The sequence below is a fragment of the Danio aesculapii genome, chromosome 23 (assembly GCF_903798145.1).
Source record: "Danio aesculapii chromosome 23, fDanAes4.1, whole genome shotgun sequence".
Lineage (NCBI taxonomy): Eukaryota > Metazoa > Chordata > Actinopteri > Cypriniformes > Danionidae > Danio > Danio aesculapii.
Window position 1 is genome coordinate 11,122,699 of NC_079457.1, and position 23,677 is coordinate 11,146,375.

At 35.5% G+C, this 23,677-nt stretch overlaps 1 protein-coding gene across 3 annotated transcripts in view; it reads left to right on the forward strand.

Moving 5' to 3' along the window:
• The window catches only part of acap3a (ArfGAP with coiled-coil, ankyrin repeat and PH domains 3a), a 159,935-nt gene that overhangs the window by 87,003 nt on the left and 49,255 nt on the right, over positions 1-23,677 (forward strand). For all 3 annotated transcript variants that reach the window (XM_056448885.1, XM_056448886.1, XM_056448887.1), the window contains 5 exons: positions 2,289-2,342; positions 14,084-14,142; positions 19,951-20,134; positions 21,948-21,992; positions 22,151-22,246. In XM_056448885.1, the coding sequence (XP_056304860.1) occupies positions 2,289-2,342; positions 14,084-14,142; positions 19,951-20,134; positions 21,948-21,992; positions 22,151-22,246 (438 nt within the window). The remainder of the gene's footprint in view (positions 1-2,288; positions 2,343-14,083; positions 14,143-19,950; positions 20,135-21,947; positions 21,993-22,150; positions 22,247-23,677) is intronic.

Genomic DNA, 23,677 nt, shown 5'->3' on the forward strand with positions numbered 1-23,677 from the left:
GACCCACAATTACATTTCCATTTGGACACAAGCTGTTGCTCACTCAGCAGGACTCATTTTCCATGTTAGACAGACAGTGAATGTTAATCAGTGAGAATATTAGGTTTAGATGCATGATATATTGGTGGGGATATCAACCGACAATAACAAAATTAAGTTGATATCTTTAGGCTAATAAATTATGTATTATTTATTAGATATTTGTATGTTTAATGATGGATTAGTAAATGTTACAATTAGTTTAAATGTTTATTTTATGTTATATGCATGTGTTGTGTGGATATTAAACTATAAACTGGGATTATAGTTTATAGTTTTGATGTAAACATTTTACATTTATACATTTATATAGCACTTTTTTAGACTCTCAAAGCGCTTTACACAATTGGGTGGAATCTCCTCATCCACCACCATTGTGTAGCATCCACCCGGATGACATGACTGCAGCCATACTGCGCCAGACCGCACACCACACACCAGCTGATTGGTGACAGGAGATTAGTATGATACGGGGATGGTTAGGAGGCCATGATGGACGAAGGCCAGTGGACAAATTTGGCCAGGATGCCGGGGTTAAACCGCTAGGACATCCTGGGATTTTTCACGACCACAGAGAGTCAGGACCTCAGAAAAATAAAGTATAGTATAGAGTCCCCTTCACTATACTGGGGCGTTAGGACCCAAACAGACTGCAGGTTGAGTGCCCCCTGCTGGCCCCACTAACAGGTTCCGGCAGAAACCTAGCTTTCCCATGTGGTCTCCCATCCAGGCACAGCCCTGCTTAGCTTCAGCAGGCGACCATGTCAGAGTTGCAGAGAGCTAGCTGCCGGCAATGTTGTGATTTAAAGACTTAATCACCTTTTGAAAGTAAGTTAATTTAAAGAGGATTAGAACTTGATTAATTTGATTATAATAAGAACTTGATTGAACTGGATTGAAAAGAACAATACTTTTAAATTTAGTATTATTTCTAAATAATAATATGGTTTCAACAACAATTTTAATGGTACTACTGATAATCCTTTAGGCTTCATTCATTCATTCATTCATTCATTTTTCTTCAGCTTAGTCCCTTATTTATCAGGGGTTACCACAGTGGAATAAACCACCAACTATTCCGGCTTATGTTTTGCACAGTGGCTAATGTTTCATTTTGTTCACCCAATTCACCTATAGCGTATGTGATTGGACTGTATGTGAAACCGGAGCACCTGGAGGAAACCCACGCCAACACGGGGAGAACATGCAAACTTCACACAGAAATGCCAACTGGTCTAACCGGGACTCGAACCAGCGACCTTCTGGCTGTGAGGCGACAGTGCTACCCACTGAGCCACCATGCCGCCCTCCTTTAGGCTTTTTAATATTAATGTTTTCTGCATTTGCTCACCTGGATTGTAATGCATGAGTGCTGAACAAACAACAACGAATATGATTTAAAGGGATAGTTCACACGAAAATGAAAATGCACTCACTATTTACTCACCCTTTCAAACCTTTATGTCTTTCTTTTGTTGAACACTGGAAGGGTTTGTTTTTGAAGAAAGCTGAAAACCTGTAACCATTGACCTCCATGTTAGGAAAAACAAATACATTCTCAGAAATAAAGGTACACGAGCTGTCACTCGGGTGTTACCTTTTCAAAAGATACAAATTTGTACCTAAAAATTCCAAATTAATACCTCAAGGGTACAAATTAGTACCTTAATAGTACAAAAGTGTTCCTCCTAAAATATTTAGGTACTAATATATACTTTTGAGGTACCAAAATGAACCCTTTAAGTGCAAATGTGTACCTTTTAAAAAGGTGTCACCCATACCTGCCAACATTCCCGTTTTGTCCTTTCTCCCAGAAAACTCCTGGAATTTCACCCCCTTTCCCCAGTCCTCAGCTATTTGGTACAATATTTAACACCCCATGGATCGCAGACTATTCCAATGGCAGCGGCTCTCACCTGGTGCATAGGACAGATCAGGCATCCCTTCAGGTCATAACAACCCCCCCCCCTTTTTTTTTTGAGCCTCTGTAAAGTCTCTGAATGGCACTGGATACAGACACATCCAGTCAGGTTTCCAGCATTTCTCAAAATATCTTCTTGTCAAACTGGTTTGGATCAAGTCAAGGGTGAATAAATGGTGACAGAATGTTCATTTTTGGGTGAACTACCCCTTTAAATACACACCAATTCTCTTGGTCGCAAATATTGCACACACAGATTGTTTTCGTCCTACTCCTAATAAGCAATTGTGAATTGTGATGACGGTGACCTGTTGTTGTGTTTTTGCAGGATTGTCTGGAAAAGTGTGGCGAGGGTTTGCAGGAGATTGTCAACTATCACATGGTACGTCTCTTTTCTTTCTTTATTTCTCCTCTGAGCGAATGTGGGATTGATCCACTGAGAGTGACTCTTAGTGTCATCATGTGAAATGTTAATGTGTTTCCCCCGGTGTGTGTGTGGTGTGTGTGTGTGTGTGTGAGAAGCTCTGCTATCGTGAAGGTGCTCTGCTCTGTGTCTTTTCTGGCTGCCAGAGACGGTGGCTGTTTCTCAATATGCATTCGTAAGTGATTTTGTGTTCTTATGTAACGTCATTATCAATTGCTAAAGTTCAGTTGGAATACTCAAGACCGCAAGAACAGAGGACCCATGACAGAACCCAGATGCATTCCTGATATCGAGGATCCATCGAATGCAGACTTGAGTGCAGTAATCGCTCTAGAAGTCCTAGAAGTCATTGTGGCTAAATAAAGTAGGTGGGAAGTATATAGAGATTTAAAGATATAACTTACTCTATTACTGTACTTACTGTATAACTTACTGTGTAAACACATTAAGGGTGTTTGTTGATGAAATTCATATTAAAATCTGTTTTATTTGTATTGTGTAGATAGATAGATAGATAGATAGATAGATAGATAGATAGATAGATAGATAGATAGATAGATAGATAGATAGATAGATAGATAGATAGATAGATAGATAGATAGATAGATAGACAGACAGACAGACAGACAGACAGACAGGATGGATGGATGGATGGATGGATGGATAGAAAATAGATAGATAGATGGATGGATGGATGGATGGATGGATGGATGGATGGATGGATGGATGGATGGATGGATGGATAGATAGATAGATAGATAGATAGATAGATAGATAGATAGATAGATAGATAGATAGATAGATAGATAGATAGATAGATAGATAGATAGATAGATAGATAGATAGATAGATAGATAGATAGATGGATGGATGGATGGATGGATGGATGGATGGATTGATGGATTGATAGAAAATAGATAGATAGATGGATGGATGGATGGATGGATAGAAAATAGATAGATAGATAGATAGATAGATAGATAGATAGATAGATAGATAGATAGATAGATAGATAGATAGATAGATAGATAGATAGATAGATGGATGGATGGATGGATGGATGGATGGATGGATGGATGGATAGAAGATAGATAGATAGATAGATAGATAGATAGATAGATAGATAGATAGATAGATAGATAGATAGATAGATAGATAGATAGATAGATGGATGGATGGATGGATGGATGGATGGATGGATGGATGGATGGATAGATAGATAGATACAATGATAGATAGATAGATAGATACAACAATAGATAGATAGATAGATAGATAGATAGATAGATAGATAGATAGATAGATAGATAGATAGATAGATAGATAGATAGATAGATAGATAGATAGATAGATAGATAGATAGATGGATGGATAGGTAGAAAGATAGATTTGTACCACAGACTGATTGATTGATTGATTGATTGATTAATTGATTGATTGATTGATTGATTTGTCAGTCTGGTTTTCTTCAGTAAATGTCAGGCAGCTGATGTTTGGTCAGGACGAGGCTATTGTTAGTTTGTGGCGTTCATCTGTTGCTTCTATAAGTGTGTTGTCCCGCATCTCTCAGAGAGGTGCCGAATGTGACCCTTCACCCCCGTGGACCTCTCTCTCTGTGACCCGCTGTGTGTTGTGTTTGATGTGCTCTGCTCTTTATAGAGGCCTGCAGCACCACATGAAGTGACATCACAAACCAGGTTAATGGTCAGGTCATCAGAGGAGTGTGTGTGTGTGTGCGTGTGTGTGCGTGTGCGTGTGCGTGTATGGCACCTGAGCAGTGTGTTCAGTGTGGCAGAAACATGAACGCTCCAGGGTCACTTATATAAATGGATGCAGAAAGACAAACACATGCCTCAGTGAACAGGAGCACTTACAGTGAGGACAACACACACGTAACAGACCTCCATTAATGCCGCATCAGCCCAGACCCAAAGGCTTTTGCTTGGAATTCAGTTTAGTACACTGAAAATAACGATTCATTGGATTTATTTGAAGGTAGATGGTTGCAAGCAGTTTTTAAGGGCTGAATTTAAACAAACACATTTATTCTACAGAATGCCTTAAATATTTGTCATTATTATTAGCCATTGGTCTGATTTATAAAATTTGCATAGAAACCTTTCTAAAAGTTTATTCTTTCTTTCTTTCTTTCTTTCTTTCTTTCTTTATTTTATTTACTACTGATTATAGTTAGGATGACACGGTTGCGCAGTAGGTAGTGCTGTCACCTCACAGCAAGAAGGTCGCTGGTTTAATACTCAGCTGGGTCAGTTGGCATTTCTGTGTGGAGTTTCTCCCAGTGTTCACGTGGGTTTCCTCTGCGTGCTCCGGTTTCCTCCACAAGTCCAAAGACATGTGGTACAGGTGAATTGCGTAAGCTAAAATTGTCCGTAGTGTATGTGTGTGAATGCGAGTGTATGGGTGTTTCCCAGTGATGGGTTGCAGCTGGAAGGGCATCCGCTGTGTAAAACATGTGCTTGATAAGTTGGTGGTTCATTCCACTGTGGCGACCCCGAATTAATAAAGGGACTAAGCTGAAAATAAAATGAATGAATGAATGATTATAGTTAATTATTTGATGATTATAAGTGGTTAAATTAAGTAAACGTTCAACCCTCTACTGCACGCATTATGATAGATCTATAAAAAAAAATTTGATTGTTTTTATTTTCTCAAAATGGCTTAAAGGGCACCTATGGTGAAAAATCTACTTTTCAAGCTGTTTGGACAGACATGTGTGCATGTATGGTGTATAGACTGTCATATTGGGGTGATATAAACACACCCAGTGCTTTTTTTTTTCAATTTAACATTATAAAAACGGTGGACCAATTGGAGCGGTTTTCAAACCGACCGCAACTTTACGTAGGAGAGCGGCCTCCCTGCCCACCAATATTGATGGACAGGCGTGTCATCATATCCTCAGTTTGTTGATTCACGTCCGCCATTTTCAGCATGAGTCGAAGCAATATCACTAAAGGAACACCCTTGCTCTATTTTTAGATGCAAGGCTCATTGGGCTCAACACAAGAGCAATATTCTCCACATTATCGCTCTAATTTTTGGTTGTATCTTTAGGTAGGTTTGCAAACATATTTTTTTTGCAAACCTTATTTCATTAATTTATAGATGTAATATGTCTGTATTTTGAATTATCAACATCTACACTTCTTTTGTTACACACATAGACACGTCAACACAGCCATATGCTGGAGGGGATGAGAAAGTTATATAATAAATCAAAGCTCATCACAAACAACTTTTCCCACAAGCAGAAAAGTGTATCAGTGTATAGAAGGTGCTCAGTGTCATTCACACAGCTACTAAACACCAGGTAACAGGCATAAAAGTCATGAAATAAACATTGTTTATCAACATTACATGTAACATAAATCTCTAATGTACAGAACTGATAAGGAAACAACTAAAAAGGTCCATAGTAATGTCAAGAAAAAAAGCATAGAAAGTGATGTGCTATGCAGGGAAGTCTGGGAAAGTCAATTTGCTGTTATTCGCCGTATATATTAAGGAAACATACTGTTAACCAGGTTACAGATTTTTACTGTAGCATTTTTACTGTTGAAATCACAGCCATTTTTTACACGCTTTAACACAGAACTTATTAGATGACACCTTATACATACTTTCCAACAACTGATATTCCAACAGCTTTCATTTATTCCATTCTTTTTTTGCTGAATATTATTGAAAACAATCATAATATTGTATTATCATGTATACAACATACAGTAAATATAAATATTTTCTCCAGTAAATATTATAGCAAATAAATAACTAGTCTAGTATATCCAGATGCATCAGAGTAATGTAGCTACTAGCTAACAATGTTTATATATTATACTATATACTATACTACACCTGTCTTATCTGCCTCATAGCTAACTTACTTGAACTGTCTCCATCACTGCTCTTATCAAATGTTCAGTCTGCATCACTCTCATGGTCACTAAAACCCATCTAACTTGGTTAGTCGCCAACGAAGTCGACGAATTTGGTTGGTAAAGAAAGTGCACAACCAACAGAAACCAAGCAACAGTATCTGAGGTTTTGGCTAAAATTAATAAGTACAAGCGTGAAAGCGAAAGATTGAAGCAGTGTACTGACGCTATGACACGTTACCTGATAGAGTAAAAAAACGAAGAGTCGTTAGATAGAAACAAGATTAATTAAACATCATGTTTAACAACTATAGTGAGTCGTGATCCAGTGGTACATCCTTAATAAACTGTCCGACGTGTACTGCTCTCTGGGGTTTTGTGCTCAAAGCACCCGCTAACTACCTGAAGCTCAGAAGTGCGCAAATGCTAGAGGGCATGACAGAGTGTGTGTGTGGTCATGTGATGTGTGTTTTCAACAGTATAGTGTGGACGGAGGGCTGTTCAGAAATGCTTGATGAAACGCCAGAGTGGATGTGGATCGTTTTTGTTCTAAAATGCCATTTTAAAACTAAGTTGGATTAGTGTAAACGGGGTGCTACGACGGGGGAGGGGCAAAGGATCGTGATGCTGGCTCAGCACCTTGATGTCTGTCAGCCATTGACGATGGACGATGGCATTGTCTATCAACCCAACCCTAGTGGGAAGTTGTAAACCAGGGGTGTCCAAACTTTTTGGGCCGAGGGCCAGATGCAAAAAAAACATTGTCCCAGGCCAAATTTTACATACATCACACATATATATATATGGCCGCGGGCCATAATTTGGACACCCCTGTTGTAAATGCACATTTCCAACCATGATTTGTGTGTACACCACATTTGTAAATGAGACCCCAGGTTGGTTATTTATTTATTATTTTTTTTATTTAAATAAAAATACTTCTTTGTTTGTTAAATATAAGATATAAGGGAGATAAGATAAATTAAATATTTTAGTATAAATATTAAATATAAGGGGGCACTTTATAATTAATTTAATTTAAACACTGAATAATAAAGGATCTTCATTTAAAACGACATGATGTGCTTACTCCTGTTATCTTTGACTAATATTTAAATTTGTTTGATGATCTGAAGCAATAAAATGTGGCAAACATGCAGAAAAACGAGAAATCATTAAGGGGGCAAACACTTTTTCACACCACTGTATGATGATGCAGACAGAATCCCAAAAATACATTAAGAATTGCGTTGACAAGGGAAAAAACCTTTTCACTCACTCACTCACTTACTCACTCACTCACTCACTCACTCACTCACTCAACACACTCAAAAATGCTGATTGTTCAAAGTACTTATTTAAAATGAGTTGAATCAACACAATTAAGGTTACTTTGGGGACAGCTTAATTGTTTTATGTTCAATTCACTTAAATATGTTACAATTATGAAGTTAACTTAATCGATTTGTGTTGGGACAACACAGCATTTTTTACAGTCTGAAATGTCATTCAGGGTGTATAAACCCAGATGCAGATGTGATTGAATTGAAGCTGAAGCAGATCACTTGACTCTTTCCTCATGTGGGTTGCTTTATTGTGCCATAAACTTCAGCGGGGCCTAAATAAGGTGCATGTCTGGTGATAAATGAGGATGTTTTTGTGCTCCTCTGTGCCTCACGTGGAGGTTTACAGCCTCCTCTACAGTTAGACAACAAAGATCGCTCTATAAAAATCACCACACAGAGCTCTAATAGACGTCAGCGGTCTTTTCTGCATCCAGACGCCTTCAAATAAATGAAGGAGCAGGTTTTTGGAAAGGACCGTCCGTCTGTCAGTCGCTGTTCTTTGGCAGAAGCAGAGAGAGAAACCCTGTGTGTGTTTGTGCGCACTTCATAAACTGACATATTGGGGTTTGAGACAAAGCCAAGTGCTAATTGAGTATTTAATCGGAAATGTTATGTGTGTGAGCGAGGTCGCATTCACAGATACTAGTCATAAACACACTTGAACTGTGTGAAAAGGGAAAAATCTTTCATATTTATTATTTAATAACTGATATTTTGTGATTATTTATGAGAAATTATGAAGTGCATTGATATCTATATGCATACATAAATACATATCCTGAATTCCTATTAAATACATAAATTCATACACTTAATGCAGATTAATGATACATTCATATTAAATTAATTCATAATTAAAGTAATATATATTATTTAAATAACACATTAATTGTAATATGTTTATTTACACTAGATGTGCATGTACAGTTGAAGTCAGAATTATTAGCCCCCCTGTTTATTTTTTCCCCCAACTACTGTTTAGCGGAGAGAAGATTTTTTTTAGCACATTTCTAAACATGTAAAACATGTGCTCGATAAGTTGGCGGTTCATTCCGCTGTGGTGACCCCTGGTTAATAAAGGGACTAAGCCGAAAAGAAAATTAATGAATAAATGAATATATATATATATATATATATATATATATATATATATATATATATTATTATTTTTTTTTTTTTTTTTTTTTTTTTTTTTTTTACTACATTGTATATATCTATTTTTAAACATATTGTACGTAAAAGTGTCATAAAAGTATACTTAACCAGTGAAAAGGGGAACAAAAATGATTGCATATTGTTTAATAACTGATATTTCACCATTGTGCTAGTGTGTAGATGGTTACATGCATACAATTCAGACATATTCTGGAATTAATTTTGACAGCTAAAGTTAAATACAAAATAAAGACATTTATATAATTAATAACAAATCTAATATATGTATATATATATATATATATATATATATATATATATATATATATATATATATATATATATATATATATGTATAATTTTTTATTATTTATTATATATATATTACATTCATATAAGATTGAATTATTATATATAGTTTAAAGACAACATAAATTTTTATTTATTTACGTTTTAATTTAATTGTAAATTATTTTATTTGTATACATTTTTTATATTTAACACATTAATACAATATCAATAATTTAGAATGTATCTTTAAATCTCTAATAGTTTAATAATCTCTAATTTATACATATTATATACAATATACATATGTAGTCAGAAATATTATTTATATATATATTTTTTTTATTATTATTATTATTATCAAATTTACTGTATCAGTTTATAAATGTATTATCTTAATAAATTGTCATAAAAGCATACATAACCAGTGAAAATGAAAAAAAAATTGTATATTGTTAATAACAGATATTTCATCATTGTTCATACATATATATCATACATATATAAGCTGAATTTAATTTTGACAACTGAAGTAAATACAAAATAAAGACATTTATACAATTTAATATTAGATAAAATCATACTCTTGAATATTTGTACATTCATGTTAAATTTAAAGTACATTTATTTATTTATTTATTTATTTATTTATATTTAGACATCACATTTAAATAAAGAATTATTTAAGATATATTACCACAATATCTGCACATATTATTTAAATAATTAATTATATATAGTTTTGAATTTATATTACATAGAACTATATACTATATACATTAAGAAAAATATGTTTAAAATAAGAAAATATATAAATATTTATAAAATACTTAAATGCAAAATAAATCTTTAACTACATTTTGTTTAAATAAGACAATGTATTTATTTATAATGTAATTTGTATGCAAATATTTAAATATATATTGTATTTGTTATATAATTATTACTAAAATATTATTATTTATAGTTGTTTTGATAGTTGATAGTCTTTTAAAAGTGGTGTTATTCGACTATTTAGTAATGGTTTCTCTTGTTTTCATGTGCAGTCTGTGTCTTGTGACGTTATGATGAGCATCTGTAATGTGAAGAGTGTGTGGTTATGCTCAATAATGTCCTGAATTCCCCTGCATCTCACTAACAGTATGAAAGCCAAACCCAAAGGTTACTGTACCCACAATGCCCAAATGTCCAGAAACCACACGGGCTCATGGCTTCAGTCCGTGCACCAGATTTACTGCAGGACCATCTGTATGAACATGATTACCCCTCATTAACCCTCAAGATCCTTTCACCCGCTTTCCAGACACTTCCGTTATTGGATCATGCCGTTAAGGAAGTTTTATGATGACATCACTTCCCAAACAGCTCATGTGCTATGATAACATTTTACATCACTGAAGTTTTTCCAGATTGGCTTGAGGTCTCTTCAGTGCTGTCCAGATGTTAATTCCATCATCTCTGTTCTGATGAAGAAACACAGTCTACCAATATGCAAAATATGGGAATATGATAATGTAATAATGTAATAATGACGGAAGGAAAACAATGTTTAGTTCTGTTTTTTATAATAAAAAGAGTAAATAAAAAAAATTCATATATATATATATATATTCCAATTTTTCATTCATTTTCCTTCCAGCTTAGTCCCTTATTTATTAGGGGTTGCCACAGCGGAATGAACTGCCAACTATTCTAGCATATGTTTTACGTGGCGGATGCCCTTCCAGCTGCAACAAAGTACTGGGAAACACCCATACACTCTTGCACTTATACACTAAGGCCAATTTAGTTCACCCAATTCACCTATAGTGCATGTCTTTGTACTGTGGGGGAAACCGGAGCACTCGGAGGAAACCCACCTGAACACGAGGAGAATATGCAAACTCCAAACAGAAACCCCAACTGGCACAGCCGGGACTCAAACCAGCAATCTTCTTGCTGTGAGGTGACAGTGCTAACCACTAAGTCATCATGCCACCCTTTTCCAATTTTTAAAATATCTAAATTAACATAACTGACATTAACCCCTAATTAAACTAATAGAATATGTATTATTCATGCAATACATAAATAAATTCTGTAATAATAATTATTAAATATAAAATATTAAATAGTAAAATATTATTTACTGTCATCATGACAAAGATAAAATAAATCAGTTATTAGAAATGAGTTATTAAAACTATTATGTTTAGAAACAGAAATTGGGGAAAAAATAAACAGTGTGGTTAATAATTCAGGGGAGCTAATAATTCTGACTTCAACTATATATATATATATATATATATATATATATATATATATATATATATATATATATATATATATATATATATATATATTAGGGCTGTCAAAATTAGCGCGTTAATGCATGTGATTAATTTGAAATATTTAACGTGTTAAAAAAATGTACGCAAATAACGCAGTTGCACTTTTTTTATTTCCTGTTGTGGCCGATGTGTGTTTAACGTGCAAAGAAATTTGGATAAGACCAAGGATGCGCTTTTAGAAGGAAAGTTTCAGTATAAAACATTTAATGTCGCATCACCGGGCTATCTTGTGTTTCCTCCAGAGTTTCATGCAATTATGGGTGTTTCATTTTTAATCTTTAGACTTTAACTGCAGTTCACTCTCATTCAGCATATTTTCATTCAGGATGTTTTAATGGAATTTGATTTGAATTTGAACGGAAAGAAAAACCTCCGCATTTCGGGACTCGGTGTCGAAAAAATCGCTGCTTACATGGTAGACTCTTAATCAGTATTATCTTAATCATAAAAGTGGAGTATTGATGTCCATGTAAATGTACTCACTGAAAGTGCCAGATGAAGTCGCAAGCTGTCAAAGACAGTCCATTTCTCTGCCTTTAAGTTGCTTCTATGAGCCCTCAAATGTTTCAGTAAGTTTGACGTGTTTCCTCCTAAACGCAACTTTTGTAAAGCGTCTGTTTCACATTGCAGTGTCAGAATTCTTGCTTGTTCAATATAGCTATACCTTAGAGCGCCTAGTTTAGGCGAATTTGATGAACACGATCGTGCGTGTTGATGAATCTGAAGGGATCCCTCGCTCACCGGGTGCGCTGTACTGCGCGCGTTGTCTTTGTGTTTGTGTGTTTGTAGTCTACTTAATCCAACATGGAAATAATTTTTGTTTGTTATTGGCATTGATTGTTTTGAAATTCAAATGGCACTTACATGCCTGTGTTTTTATCATTTGACAGCCCTTATATATATATATATATATATATATATATATATATATATATATATATATATATATATATATGTATATATATATATATATATATATATATATATATATATATATATACTCCCCGTGTAAACTTTCATATTTCATATACAGCAATGTTTTGAAGTCCTAACATCTAGTTACCTTTGTTACGTTGACAAAAATAAAACCATAAGATGAGAAAGTCATATGACAAACCAGTGCTCTTTTCCACAAGCATTCATTCATTTTCCTTCAGCTTAGTCTGTTTATTCATCAGGGGCCACCACAGCGGAATGACCCACCACTTATCCAGCACATGTTTCACACATCAGATGCCCATCCAGCCACAACCCAGTACTGGGAAACATCCATACACATACACTACGGCCATTTTAGTTGAGTCAATTCACCTATAGCGCTTGTCTTTGGACTGAAGAACCCGGAGGAAACCCACGCCAACATGGGGAGAACATGCTATATAGTAGTATGCACTAGTAAACATCATCAGGGTAACACACATGAATAAATGAATGCAAATAATGCATTATTTATCAAAATTAGATGTTAAATTAAACTCTAATGTACATCACTGATGATGTAAAAACAAAGAAGCATAGTAATGTCAAACAAGACTGTATATATTAAGGAAACTTACTGTAGGTTACATATTGTAGCATTTTTACAGCCCATACTGTATCTCTCCTTTACTAAATGCTGACTATCACAGATAAACGTGTTTGAGTCGATCTCAGAGCTGTTGAACAGACCTGAAGGGTTGTGGGATGGTTAGTGCTGATGTGGATGTGACTGAAGCAGTGTGTCCTGCATCCATTTTTTCCTGCTGTTTCATTTGTTCGTGTCTTTCTCAGTTTGCCCGACTGACCTATTTTCCCTCCGCCGCTGCAGCTTGGCATCCGCCGTCAGCTCAGATTCAGACTCACACTGAATCTCAATGAGGCTGTGAGGATGATGATGATGAATATGTGTGTGTGTATGTGTGTTTAGAGGTCGTACTCAAAGGTTTATATGTACAGCGCTGATTAATCGCATGCAGGAGCGCCATCTAGGGTTGACAGTATAGCATTACATGCAGCAGTCAAGACAGATTTTAGACTTTCAGATGTTATTAATGAGTGTTTTTTCAGTCTGACAGAAGCAATACATGCAAAATAGACTTATGTGTGTCTTTTGTCGCTGTTTAATAACTTATCACTGTATATATTTGAATTACAATACATATTTTTAAAAACTGTTTCTTCTCCTGCACTGAGAAAACAAACAAAACAATAAAAAAACTTTACAGTTTCACTGAAATCTATTTTCTTAAGCTTTTTTTTTACATAATTTACCATAAATGTGTATATATATATATGTGTGTGTGTGTGTGTGTGTGTGTGTGTGTGTGTGTGTGTGTGTGTATGTAACTTATTTTAATAACTTAATCAGTTTTTAACAATTTTTTTAGTTATACAAAGTTTAAACTAAAAATTTTAGTTGGTTTTAATGGAAATAGTCTAAACTAATAGTCCTTACTTAATCCTTAATCTTAGGGCAGTGATTTGATGATGAGAAAGCTGTTCCGGGACTAATAGAGGATATCCACTGAATGACATTTCCTATTGAACGCTTCATTATAAGCTTATCTTGAGCTGTGTTTCTCTGAAAATAGGCTTGTGTTTTTTTTTTCCTCATATATTTATTTATAAAGCCTAATAAAGAGATATTCAGATGTCATGCGGTATAAACATTTCTTCATGTTGATGTTTATTTTGTGTTTCAGATACTGTTTGATCAAGCACAGAGATCGGTCAAGCAGCAGCTGCACAACTTTGTGAAAGAGTGAGTTTACCGGACTACATTTTAATACACAATAGTCAAACAGAAATATCACTTACCCTTATATTTATAACAGATTTTGCTGTTTATAAATATTTTATAAATATATTTATAAATAAAAAAAATAATAATCTAATATATAGTCTGTATATATAATTGGAAACACTGTGAAAAATATCATTGCCTTGTTAAACACCAATTGGGAAATGTTTAAAAAATAATTACTTTTTACAGGAGCGTTAATGATATTTTCTTCAACTGTATAAGTATATGCATGTGTGCTCATGTATTTATTTAGTTTGTTGAACTTCTGGTTTTCTTTGCTAATACATAATCTAGAATTACTATTGTTGTGATCAAATTCTCGTCATCAGGTTTTGTGAGATTAAAAGGCGAAGACTCAAATGCAGGAGATGTGATGTGGGCTTTTAATAAAGCAAACAATTCTAATTAAATATCTTTCTTTTTTTATTAAAAACATTAAAGTAAGATACTTAAAATTTCACTCTGATAAGTTTTTGATTTTACTTACAATATGAAAGCGTTCACACACACAGCCTTCGTGGAGGGATTTTTCAACGCCACCCTTCCTGCAGGTTGACCATAAATAATGATCTGACTTTCTGAGCTCATTTATAATTGATGTGTCCTCATGGAGGATAATGGGATTCCTTCTTATACATTTATCACAGGTGATCACTGATACGTGCGGAAGATTTATTTGATAAAACCAAAGACATTTCAGGGAGATCACCACTATATAGAGGTTTTATCAGATCTGGCGTGTGCCATTTAAGATGGTAATATCATTATTTTAGAGATATTGGGTTAAAACTGCGTCTCAGGAATCCCAAGCTTCTGGAATAGGAATAGTTCCCCAAAAAAATGAAAATCCCAGTGAGATCAGTATATCATATTGTTATCATATTAAAATCCATCTCGAGTCAAGTCCATAGTTTCATGTGTATAGTGTTTTATTCCTTTATATAAAGCAGTTTTACAAATAAAACAGGCAATAATCAAAATCAAGGAATGAAATTTCATGATTGTGAAACAAGTTCTGTTATTAGACACATTCAGTTCGCTACACAGGCTCATTGGAAATACGTGCTTTAGCCTATGTTTTTTAATGAAACATCAAAAATGTATTTAAAAATAGGTTTGACTGCAGCTTCTAGGTAAAATGAACACTAGGGGGCAGTATGACGACAACCATTTTTGTTCCTTTTAAAGAGCCCATATTATACATGAAATAGGGTCATATTTAGGTTGTAAGGGTCTCCAACAACAGTCTAATATGCATGCAAGGTCAAAAAACACTTTGATGGTCTTATAATATGCATTTATTTTTACCTAATTATCCCACTGACTCCCATATGAATCGTTCAGTGATTCATTTGTTCCCAAACCCCTCCTCAGCGCGAAGCTAATCTGCGCTGATTGGACCGATGACAGCCTGCTGCGATTGGTCGACACAGACAAGGCTTCAGCGTGAGACAGAGTGAAATGCCCAGCTGCTAATCTACAATATAAAAGTAGTCACAGTGCACACGCGCTTCATAGTGGATTTTGGCTGCCAGTGGGTGAATGTAAACACAGACGATGGACTAGAAAATACTGACGACTAACTATTTTATTGAGCAAAAAGTCCAAGAACTGGCGAGGAGATCTAGGCTGTCACAGTCTTCTTGCTCTTTTCACACACACACACACACAGGGCCTGCGCGTCTATGGAGGACCGGCTGAATAGAGAGGGCGCGGTGCTCAGTTATATACGCGAATACCCGTGCGTTACACACACGAGGAGACACACACACACACACACACACACACAGAGGGCCGGCACGTCCTTAGAGGAGCGGCGCTCAGTTATATCCCCGAATACCCGTGCGTTACACACACACAGGGCCGGTGCGTCCATAGAGGAGCGGCGCTCAGTTATATCCGCGAATACCCGTGCGTTACACACACGAGGAGACAGACACACACACACACACACACACACAGGGCCGGCGCGTCCATAGAGGAGCGGCGCTCAGTTATATCCGCGAATACCCGTGCGTTACACACACGAGGAGACAGACACACACACACACAGGGCCGGCGCGTCCATAGAGGAGCGGCGCTCAGTTATATCCGCGAATACCCGTGCGTTACACACACGAGGAGACAGACACACACACACACACACACACACAGGGCCGGCGCGTCCATAGAGGAGCGGCGCTCAGTTATATCCGCGAATACCCGTGCGTTACACACACGAGGAGACAGACACACACACACACAGGGCCGGCGCGTCCATAGAGGAGCGGCGCTCAGTTATATCCGCGAATACCCGTGCGTTACACACACGAGGAGACAATAATATTGAGCTGAAATATTTTGAAACTTGTCCGTTGCATGTGTGTAAACAGCTGACGATCCGTAATCAAAGCGGCACGCGTCGCGTTTTCAACGTGGCTTTACACGCGATATGAGAATATAAAGAGTTAACCTGATACAGCACACGCAGTTACAAGTAACAAAGCACAACTAAATACATAATTTGCAAGCTAGAGTAAACGAGGCAATAATTATAATCGCACTTACTTACACTGGTGAAATGGGAGTAGAAACTGATCCATGATGCACTGATCCATGTTTTGACAGTCTATACTGATCCTTCCTTTAACAAACTGATGAAGTCTTCTTTAAAAGCATATAGTTTTCAGAAGCACTCAGAACTGCTCAAGGCTGGGCTATATTGCTGATGTTTCATCTTTGATTAGACTGTCCATAATATCCATCTGCACAGCGTGACTTCATTCGACCTGTGTCTGTGTGTCTCTGTGTCTCTGTGTGTGTGTGAGACTTTTTTTTCTGTTAGTGGGCGGGGCCGCAGGTTTCAAATCTCCCGGGTTTGCGCGCCCAACTACTTGTGTTTCGTAGCTGCGTCATCGCGAAACACCTAATGACTCGTTATCAAGACGACTCGTTTGAAGCACTATGAGTCGACTCTTTTTTAGATGAATCAATAATTTTAAACACTGTACACTTACAGATTTAAGCCTTAGCTGGATATTTCACTTCACTTAGAGCTGTGTTACACACTACATGGAAGGGCATTTTCAAAAACCCATAATATGGGCTCTTTAAAATTAATGATATTTACAGGGACATATTATTGACGAATAAAGGATTATTTACATACTGAGCAACTTAATGATGACTTGTAATCAAATCTGTTAGCTGCACCTATCTATCTCCATATGTACAACTTTTCTGTTGTGGTCAGTTTGCTCGGTTGAAGTTGGGTGAAGCGCTGTTCCACAAATTAGAATAAAGCAATGCAAAATCAAGGTAGAACTTTGCAGTTGCAGTATATTTTTCTCTTACATTTGCCTTTGAAAACACTATTGGTTGGGTTTAGGTCAGTGGACTCACTGGGGATATGTTTCTAGGGTTATATATTTGATAAACTGCTAATATGTGCCATGGAATATGTTCGGCTGCATTTTGTGAGTAAAACGAAAGCTAAGTGGGGATGTTTGATGCTACTGGCAACTTCTATTTCTTTCCACGACTTTTCTGGGAAGATCAGTTTGCTCGGGAGCTCGCCTTGTACAGCATCAGACTTGGGTTGCAGAGCGGACTGAAGTTTGAGTCCGGCAAAGAACAAAACAAAACCAAAATAAAAAAAAAGCGATGGACGTGTAAACGGCATGTACAATGCTAAAAGGTGGCCCAGTAACATATTTAAGATTCGCAAAAATGTAGACAGCGACCTTTTGTGGATTTACGAGAAATGCCATGTATGAGAAAACCTAACCCAGTAACGTAGGCCGAGGCTCGCATTTCTGATTTCAATTTTTGTTTTAGTTTGTTTATTGATGATTACAAGGGCGTAGGTTTGCTGTTGACATTGGTGGGGACCAACCCCCCAAAACATTCATTCATTTTCTCTTCCTCTTTGTCCCTTTGTACCCCCCCCCCCCCCCAAAAAAAACAATATGTTTTAATATGCTGCAAAATCCCTTTACATTATTACTAGCAATGCTATTCAATTTATTTAATTAATCCGTTCTTCATACAATTCATTAAATTAATTTATTAAATAGTGTAATGAATGTTTATTAACTGATAAATAGAAAGTTTGAGAAAGGCTTCTGTTTATTTTAGCCATAGTAGGGTTGGGCGATATGGCAAAAATGCAATCTCGATAATTATTTTCCATATTGAACGATATATATATTTTGATATCATAAACAACATAAACAGGAGAAAACTGATTCAAAATCAAAATGGCACCCACCTTCCTTCTAAACCTTGAAAATAAACAAACAAACAAATCCACCAGACTCGCTTCTCTTTGGGTAAATTATTAGATCTTAACAAGACGATCACTGAAAGTAAAGTCTGACTTAAATAGCTTCATCACACTGTAAATATTGAAGTCAAATCAAATCTTGAAAGCTCTAACAAACACCAGGTCTGTATGTGGAGAAAAGTTCAGCCACTGCACGATCTAGCCACCACCAACAGTGGTTTGAAGTGTAGATCAGGTTAAATACTCTCTCTCCTCTCCCAACATCCAATCACTGGAAAGATCCAATGATCACAACCAGGTGGACACAGTTACCTGCAGGGAGCGAGAGAGACACAGAGAGAGAGAGAGAGAGAGAGAAACACAAAAGCACATTGTGCACACCAAAAGATACGTCTCAGGGCGTAACAGTTGTTAATGATTCCAGATTTAAAAGAGTGCCTCAACAATGACTGAAGCCACAAAAAATTAGAGGATCCATTAATTGGCATAACATTTCTGGCCGATAAATTTTCAGTGGTCGAAAATTCGGTACATCTCTAATATCAACAGACTTTTAGATTCCCTTTGTTGCATATTTCTGCTGTGTGATTGGCTCTTAGATCAATATAGAATAAAAAATTCCAGAGTTTGTCATTGTTATTGACATACATTTTACCACAATTCGATATAATATCTTTTATCAGCCCAGCCCTAGGCCATAGTGCAAATGAAACATGTCTCATATATCAGTATTAATAAAAGATGGCTGTAGTTTTTCTGACAAATAGTTTCAACCAAATTTCGACCTGCTACTTTGAGAGATTAGGGGAATTTATAGGTATCACAGCTGTTTATTCTGCAGTTAGATTTCAGGGCTGACTATATCAGCCATAGACTGTAAAAATAGATATCAGCCCGCTCCAGCATTAGAATATGCATTAGAGCGGGGGGAAAACACTAGCATTAACGTTACCATTATCATGATGGACTCATTCAGTAACAAACTTGAGTTTATGTGACTTCTCCTTATGTCTATTTTCTTTTCTTGTTTTGCTGCCGCCGTCCTCGCTTGTGTATGTGTGTCTTTGCACAGGAAATTTCAGTGACACTTTATTTTGATGGTCCATTTGAGTATCAGTAGACTCTCTGCTTAATCTGTTGAAAGAGCGGTATCAACAGACATTAAACTGACCATAAGAAACTTTGCAAGTACATGTCAATTTACACTAATCCCAGCCGAACCCTAACCCCAACCTAACAGTCTACTTATAATCTAATGAGAATTAGTTGGCTTGTAGATGCAATGTAACTTAAATTCAACAAACGGACCATCAAAATAAAGTGTGACCAAAAATTCTCCTGCAGTCGGTGGATATTGGTGGGGACACGTTCCCTCAGTCCATGCAAATTCTACGCCCCTGGATGATTCAGTTCAGTGTTGATGTTGGGGGATGTGATTCAGTGTATAGGGCTCTATAATCTAACGAAGGTCCCATCTAACGAACATGTATCTGTGTTTTCAGAGACGTGCGTAAATTCAAGGACACAAAGAAGCAGTTTGATAAGGTGCGTGAGGATCTGGAGATCGCGCAGGTGAAAAACGCACAGGCTCCTCGAAACAAACCGCACGAGGTAGAGGAAGCCACCAGCACACTCAACTTCACCCGCAAGTGCTTCAGACACCTCGCTCTCGACTATGTGCTGCAGGTCTGGAAGATTTAGCACTTTTAATCATTTTGTTGATGCTCACTGAGACTTACTGTGCCTAACGCTAAAATTAGAGCACAGCGTAAATTAATACATCCCATTTTGAAAATTAATATTTGTATTCATTTTTCAATGAAGATCATATATGTTGGTGAATTTAAACAAAATGGTTTTACTAAGTGAGGTTTATTTATAAACTAATTTCGAGAGGATCACATGCTTATGATTTATCACAGCCGGTCTCGTATTAAGCTAATCAGTATCATCCAATCATATGAGCCATAAGCTACTATAAATAACCACAGTTTTCAGTCCACTTTATCTTGGTTTGGAAGAAACCCCCCTTCCTCCCCATTCTCCTCCTTCACTATAGATCGGGCGGCACGGAGACCCAGTGGTTAGCACTGTTAGCCCCACAGCAAGAACACTGCCAGCCCTGGTCCTGCCAGGTCGGTAGGTGTTTCTGTGAGGAGTTCGTATATTCTCCCCTTGTCCGCGTGGGTTTTCCCTAGGTTCTCCGGTTTCCTCCCACCATTCAAATATATACATCATGCATAACAATCAAGCATTTGTCTAGCCCCCTTTTTTCCTCACGTGTTCCCTTAGCTACTGCAGATGGGGAGTTCTGAGATCCACTGAGCTCAGGCTCCCCTCTCGCTCTGCAAACGGGAGGAAGCCCCGAGCTCGAGGATCCCTTGAACTCGGGGCTCTCTCCCGGGACAGCATGCCAAATAAGCTTTAGATGAATCATCAGCTAAGTGTGAACTCTTGAAATTGGTTATATTCATTAAAATAAGAGTTTAGTCACCAAACATCTTTAGGTATAGAAAGAGAATACTTTTAAATTCAAACTAAATATTGCAAAAAAATTACAAACTACAAAATTTCAGTTAAACGTTCAATATGTTTTTGTTTCTCTTGATTTTGTTTTCCTTTTTTATTTTATTTTTGTTTAAGATTTTTCCCTAACATTAACTTTGGTGTGCTAAAATTTGGACTATGATTTTTTTTTTTTGATAAGCTCCAGATTTAGCTTCGGAACTGACTAATTTATTATTTATACACAAATATAATATTAGCATCCCAATAGAAAATATGAATTTAAAAGACAGATCTGGGAGGTGTGTACTTCCGACAGATCGCACTATTATGTTTTTCTCTTCTTTTTCATTCTTTTATAACACATTCTATCTATTTTTATGCCTATTTATTTATATTTATTTTTTTTACCATTCTTATTATTTGTTTTTATTATCTTATACGCTTGTCTCTTTTATTCCTGTTTATGTAAAGCACTTTGAATTGCCACTGTGTATGAAATATGCTATATAAATAAACTTGCCTTGCCTTGCCTATTCGTTTATGCTGAGCACTGTATGTATGATCAAAATCCTTTTTGTCTAAAATATTAAGCAGAAAAAACTAATTTTAACCAAATTTATGAATTCCATATAACTTATAACAGGTTGTATAAATTAAATAAAACCTTTTTTTTTAAACTTAAAATCTATATAACAAAAAATAGCTTTTTATTTTAGATATTTATTGCCCTTCATGCATTAAAATGACAATAAATCTTAAAATTAAAACAAAAAAAAAACTAATACATTCACAACAAAATCACTTTAACCTAATAAAATAATAAATGAAATACATAAATGCATAAAATGAAAACATCAACAACAGTAAAGCCTTTAATTCAAACTTAATAATAAAAACTACAATAGTATCTCAATGATGTTAAAATACTGTTATCTGAGTATGTGAACATGTAGTAGTGTTTTATAGAAATCCTTTTTTATTCCCCACACAGATCAATGTCCTTCAAGCCAAAAAGAAGTTTGAGATCTTGGATGCGGTGAGTATTACTGATGGTTTATGGACAGTAAATGTAGAGTTTGTGTATTTTCTGGGCTCTGCATCATCTTTATGGGTCTTCTTCTTCTTCTTCTTCTTCTTCTTCTTCTTCTTCTTCTTCTTCTTCTTCTTCTTCTTCTTCTACCACTACTTCTACAGATGTTGTCCTTCATGCATGCGCAGTATTCGCTCTATCAACAGGGCTATAACCTCCTGGATGAGATTGACCCATACATGAAGAATCTGGCTGCTGAGGTGAGCAATGCTTGTTATTAGATCAGGAATTCGTTCGTTCGTTCGTTCGTTAATAAACTTTATATTATATGTGATAAATGATATGTGAAATACATAAATATATAATAAATAAAAAAAATATATATAAATTAATTCATAAAGTTTAGCAAAGTAAGAATACCACAAAAAAAATATGAATTTAAATAAATAAGTAAATAATTTTAATAAACAAATTCATTCATCAGGTTAAAAATACATTTTTCGATACATATAAGTCAAAATAAGTATCAAAATAGTTGTTTATACATATTTTGTATCAAAATGTATGCATGATATATGTATGACATGTTTATATGACATTTTATAAGTATATTATAATAGGTCTTTTATAGTTATCGGTTTTATATGTTTATTATAACACTGTTTTGGTCCATTTATTCTACAGTATCTAATGTCAAATAGGAATGTTTAAAAGGTTTATAAAACTGTTTAAAATTCCATGTTAAGTATATAAACATTCTTATACAGCATAAATTGCTTTTTATTTACCTCAAACATTATTAAAATGTGTCTGAATTTTATTGATTAAATACACACAAACATAAAGTGAGAATGAGCTGAACAAAATAAAAAGTATGAAACATTTTAAAACCATTTTTTTATATTGAAGCTATTTAATCCAAAAGAAGAAACCTGAACAACCTGAACAAATTTGCTAGCATTCAAACAAAGGATGAAAAATGACCTAGCTTTAAAATAATAAAACACCATGGTATGTACAGTTGAAGTCAAAATGATTAGCCCTCCTGTGAATTATTAAATCAAATATTTCCCAAATGATGTTTAACAGAGCAAGGAATTTTTCACAGTATTTCCGATAATATTTTTTCTTCTGGAGAAAGTCTTACTTGTTTTATTTCAGCTAGAATAAAAGCAGTTTTTCATTTTTTTAAAAACATTTTATGGTCCATATTATTAGCCCTCTTAATATGTTTTTTCTATTGTCTACACAGAACAAACCATCGTTATATATTAATGATTTGCCTAATTACCCTAACTTGCCTAATTAACCTAGTTAAGCCTTTAAATGTCACTTTAAGCTGAATACTAGTATCTTAAAAAAATATCTAGTCAAATATTATTTACTGTCATCATGGCAAAGATAAAAGAAATGAGTTATTAAAACTGTTATGATTGAGAAATGTGTAAACAAATTGGGAGAAAAAATATTGAGGGGGGCTAATTATTCAGAAGGATTAATAATTCTGACTTCAACTCTACATCAAAAACTGCTGTATATGTTCAGGCTGTAAAACACATTTACCCCTGGACCAACCAGAGCCTGAGCTGATCAGATTTCTGTCTAATTAGTTGATCGACTGGCTAGGTTACATCACTAACATCAGTACCAAACTGACCATCACATCTGCAGTGCCAGTAAACACAGACAGA